Genomic DNA, 5151 nt, shown 5'->3' with positions numbered 1-5151 from the left:
GAATTTTAGGTCTCTACGTCCATCCCATGGGGAATGGGAGCAGTAACAAAGGCGTTGCGTTTATATTTTTGTCGAGTGTAGTTGCTACCTCTCAACTTCACACACTGACTCTGGCTCCCTCCCTGCAAGAGGGGACATTCCATGTTGGAACTGCTAGTCTTGGTAGCTACGGCATCTCCTGTGCATGGTGGGCCAACAGGAGGATGGGCCCATGTTCCTTTTCGGGCTGTGCCCAGCCAAGCCTCATGGATTAAGGGCCAGCCACTAGACACTTAACCTCGGGCACCCTCCACGGGCCTGGCTCCAGGGCAGGGCACCAGTAACCATATCGCTGGCAGGGTGAGCTGTTCCCTTGATCTTATACTCAGAGTGTTTTGAATAGTTCTTTATCTGGTCCTTCACCCAGGACCAATTTGCCATGGGAGACCGTACTGGGGGCAAAAGCCCCCCAACAACATAGCCGCCGGGATTCCTGGTACTCACAAACCCCTCCACCAAATCAAGGTAGCGATTCACAGAGGAGATTGGCAGACTGGGGTGGTGGTTCCCATCTTTGAGAAGGGGGACCCGAGGATGTGTTTCAACTATAGGGGAATCACAATCCTAACCCTCCCTGTGAAAGTCTTTGCCAGGGTGCTGGAAAAGAGAGTCCATCTCTTAGTCAAATCTCAGACACAGGAGTAACAATGCGGTTTTTGTCCTGGTCATGGAACACTGGACCAGCTCTTTGCCCTCTCAAGGATATCTGAGGGTGCATGGGAGTTTGTCCAAACAGTATACATGTGTTTTGTGGACTTGGAGAACTCATTTGACCATGTCCCTCAGAGTGTCCTATGGGAAATGCGGGAGTATGGGGTGTCTGGCCCAACAACTGTTGCAAGAGCTTGGTCCACATAGCTGGCATTAAGTCGGACCAACTTAGACGATGTACTCAGCCAGGCCTGCCCTTTGTCACAGATTATGTTCGCACTTTTTATGGACAGAATTTCTAGACGTAGCCAAGTGGCGGAAGGTTTTCATTTGGGTGGTCTCAGAATCTCATCTCTGCTTTTCGCAGATGATGTGGTTCTGTTGCTTCATCAGGTGATGGCCTCCAACTCACACTGGAACAGGTGGAAGCTGACTGTGAAGCCGTGGGAATGAGAATCAGCACCTCCAAATCTGAGGCTAACGTCTTCAGTCAGAAAAGGATGGGTCAGGGAGGAGTTCCTGCCCCAATTGGAGAAGTTTAAGTATGTCAGGGTCTTCTCTTCTTAGGCTGCTGCTCCCACATTTCAGCCCTGGATAAGTGGAAGAAGATGGATGGATGGATGGATGGATGGATGGATGGATGGATGGATGGATGGATGGGAGCGGGGAGCAGGAGATTGACAGATGGATTGGAGCTGCAACTGCACTGATGTGGCTATATCGGTCCATCGTGGTGAAGAGAGAGCTGAGTGTAAAAATGAAGCTCTCAATTTACCAGTTGACCTACAACCCTTCCCTCATCTGTGGCCACGAGCTGTGGGTAGTGACTGAAAGAACGAGATCACGGATACAAGCAGCAGAAATGGGCTTCCTCTGAAGGGTGGCTGGCCTCTCCCTTACAGATAGGATAGGGTGAGGAGTTCGGCCATCCGGGAGGGGCTCAGAGTAAAGCCGCTGCCCCTCCACATCGCAAGGAGCCAGTTGAGGTGGTTCAGGCATCTGACAAGGATGCCTCCTGGGCACCTCCTGGCTGAGTTGTTCTGGGCATGTCCCACCAGGAGGAGGCCCCGGGGCAGACCCAGGCCACTTTGGAGAGATTATATCTCTCGGCTGGCCTGGGAATGCCTTGGTGTTCCCCCAGACATGCTGGAGGAGGTGGCCGGGGAGAGGGAGGCCTGGTCTTCTCTTATTAGGCAGATGCTGTACCGGTCCATTGTGGTGAAGAGAGCTGAGTGTAAAAGCGAAGCTCTCAATTTACCGGTCGATTTACATCTCGACCCTCACCTATGGTCACAAGCTGTAGGAAGTGACCGAAAGAACGAGTTCGTGGATAGAAGCGGCGGAAAGGCCTTCTCCAATGGGTGGGTGGCCCTGAGGAGTTCGGCCATCTGGCAGGGGCTCAGAATAGAGCTGCTGCTCCTCCACATTGAAAGGAGCCAGTTAAGGTGGTTCGGGCATCTGACAAGGATATCTCCTGGCCCCCTCTTGGGTGAGTCCCACTGAGAGGAGGCCGGGCAGCATGTCCCAGGACATGCTGGAGCGATTATATCTCTTGGCTGGCCTGGGAATACCTTGGTTTTATCCCGGGCAAGCTGCAGGAGGTGGCCAGGGAGACGGAGGTCTGAGCTTCTCTGTTTAAGCTGCTGCCCCTGCCACCCGATAAGTGAAAGAAGATGAATGGATGTTCTATTTTTACGCTTGTATGAGCAGATATGTGTTGTTATTGTTTGTTTGTTTTTTACTGTGTCTTATATTTATTCTGCTGTAGACCACTTTGGTCCTTTCTGGTTGTTTTAAAGTGATTTAAAAGTAAAGTTGGTATGGTGGCTCACACAAACACAGTTTCCCTAGTTTTGTAGTTTGCAATATTAATATTTCTGTAATGAAACTGATATATTATTTTTTACTATAAGAAAGGTGGGAAATATTTAATTTATTTCTATATTTCTCTGGAATCTTAATAATTTCTAGGTCACGTGGAAATCCTACCTCAAGATAGGGAGCTTCTCTTAGTTTGGTCTTCATCTTGACTGCTTTGGTTCTGAATTGTCTGCTGTGGTCCTGAGAGGAAGTGAGACTTACACCACACTTAGTGACTTGACTCTGATCTTCAGATAACTGTAGTTCCTTGCTTTCAATGTCACTGTGTACAATAAAACAGGTATATAGTCTGCATTGTTTCATGCAGGTTTTACATTTTAGAAGGAGGCTGCTGACTCACGTGAGGACGTAGTTCACACTGACAATACAGTGAGGTCTGGATGAACGGCTGTTGTGGACAATGGTGGCGTAACTCTGCACCCATACCCAACCTCCATGCTTTGATAGCAAGCGGTAATACTTGGTGGTGACCTGACCCTTCACCAGCACTGTAGTAAACACAGAGATAAACTGGTCAAATCCCCCTATGTAATTATCTTTAGGTTAGTTCTTTTAATTTAGTTAGCATCTAAAATTATTATTTATTTGTCAGTAACCATGCACAACAACATTGTACCAGATTGAACTACTTTTCATCCTCAAGGCAAATACACACAACATTAATCAAGCTATAAATGCAAAATACAAATCAAAGACAATGTTTTAAACTCCTCACAAATGTTCACACATAAGTCACTCCATCCTCCCCCATAAATACCACTGAAAATATTTAAACTTACATAAATGATGAGCGTATCGTAGATGGAAAATGTCACAGGCATGAACGTGGTGGTAAAGAGTCTTATCTATCAGGTCCTGAGGCTCGTAGCCTGTCAGCTCTGCCACCCTGACTCCCCAGGAAAGAATAACAGGTCAGGGCTGATTTGAACATTCATATTTGGAAGTGAATCATAATGTTCATTTAACAGCCCTAAAATGTTTTAAAATAGCTTTTTGTTAAGCTTATATACCAATATTTTTTTAAAGTGAATATCGTTTAAATTGCTTAATGTATTATACCTGCGTTAATCCTTATTACTAGATTTATCTTTACGTTGCTCATTTATTGTGACGATGAGTTTTAACAGGTGACAGAATATCATAATGTCATGGTTTTCCTTTATCTACCCACCTTCTCAACATGTCTCCTACCTCATGTCCAAAAATATGAGCTTGAAGTCCAGGCTGGCTCTGAACATGAACATGTTACTATGGAGTTTGATCTCAGTGATACCACTGGGAGGCAGGGAGTGTCCAACTGCTACCAGGCCCATAGTCTGATAGCATGATTCATAGAGCACCATGTCCACCATGTACTGACGCACTTTCAGGTATCCACTGCAATGGATGACCTGGGAAACAACGGTAGGAAACAAACGTCAATGCATTCAAAAGGAGCTGGGACTTTTCCAAATCAAACTTCATTGTTTAACCAAGTAGCACTTTATGAAGCAACTTTTATAGGATTAAATTTTGACAGTTAAACTATCATTTAACAAACCATAATGTTCAAATCACAGTCACCCAGATTCCACTGTGAAATGCAGCTTTCGTATTTGCGTGCATTTCATGTGGATTGCATGCTCCTTTTTGTCGGATCTGATCTGGGCTCTAGAGAGGATGCTCAAGAAATATGTGTGCCACAGATGCACTGATTGTGTCCCTTTTAAGTTAACTTCTCAGACATACAGTATCTCAAAAATGAAATGTGTTCATTTAACAATTAAAAAACAACCCTCCTATGCCGCTCCAATAGTAGTAGTAATAATGGTAATAAATATTTAATATTTTCAATATTTTAATATGTAAATATTTCAATTTTATTTCTATATTACTACAATATAAATTTTATAATATTTTTATAAAATGTAATTATTCAAATTATCAGAATAATATTGAAGTATAGAATTAAAGCTTTAATTTAAGGGGTTTAATAAAATGATACATGCACTGGTACTGAAATAGCACTTTTATATAGCACCTCATCTAAATACACAAAGTGCTGTCTTACTACAAGCCTTATTCACACACACACACACACACACACACACACACACACACACACACACACAGCTTTTAACCTAACACATGCCTCCTCCACGACTCCTCCCGGTTGCATACCCTTGGGAACTATACTGGAACCCGAGTTGCCCTTGATGCATCCATTGCAGTGTAAATGAGTGTCAGAATGTTTGACATTCATGCACTCCTTACATAGAAAACAGCAGCTTTTTGAATTAATGAGTAAGCTTATAATAAACTGTTTGTTTAGCATTTACATGCATGTGGACCAGTGTTGGTCAAGTTACTTGAAAAAAGTAATCAGTAACTAATTACTGATTACTTCCCCCAAAAAGTAATCCCGTTACTTTACTGATTACTTATTTTCAAAAGTAATTAATTACTTAGTCAGCAGTCCTTTTGCTCTATTTTCACCTGTAAAGCAGGAGTGGGGTAGGCGGAGGTTTACCCTGGTGCAGATGTGCTGCAGCGGTCAGTTGAAGAATCCGCGAGTTTCTCTGTGAGTTTCCCATTATGTCA

General features: G+C 44.1%; 1 protein-coding gene across 1 annotated transcript in view; it reads right to left on the bottom strand.

Moving 5' to 3' along the window:
- Positions 1 to 4046, bottom strand: part of LOC102302847 (single-minded homolog 2) — a 15527-nt gene extending 11481 nt beyond the window's left edge. Inside the window, exons 1-4 of the mRNA XM_005951537.3 lie at positions 3763 to 4046; positions 3351 to 3457; positions 2912 to 3059; positions 2680 to 2833 (exon numbers count right to left, since the gene is read on the bottom strand). Coding sequence (XP_005951599.1) covers positions 2680 to 2833; positions 2912 to 3059; positions 3351 to 3457; positions 3763 to 3923 — 570 coding nt within the window. The 5' untranslated portion in view covers positions 3924 to 4046. The remainder of the gene's footprint in view (positions 1 to 2679; positions 2834 to 2911; positions 3060 to 3350; positions 3458 to 3762) is intronic.
- Positions 4047 to 5151: the final 1105 nt, after the last annotated feature.

This window comes from Haplochromis burtoni, unplaced genomic scaffold (assembly GCF_018398535.1).
Source record: "Haplochromis burtoni strain Fernald_Lab_line unplaced genomic scaffold, NCSU_Asbu1 Contig_1049, whole genome shotgun sequence".
NCBI lineage: Eukaryota > Metazoa > Chordata > Actinopteri > Cichliformes > Cichlidae > Haplochromis > Haplochromis burtoni.
Note: the sequence above shows the minus strand (reverse complement) of the source record. Positions and strands in the feature narration are given on the sequence as shown.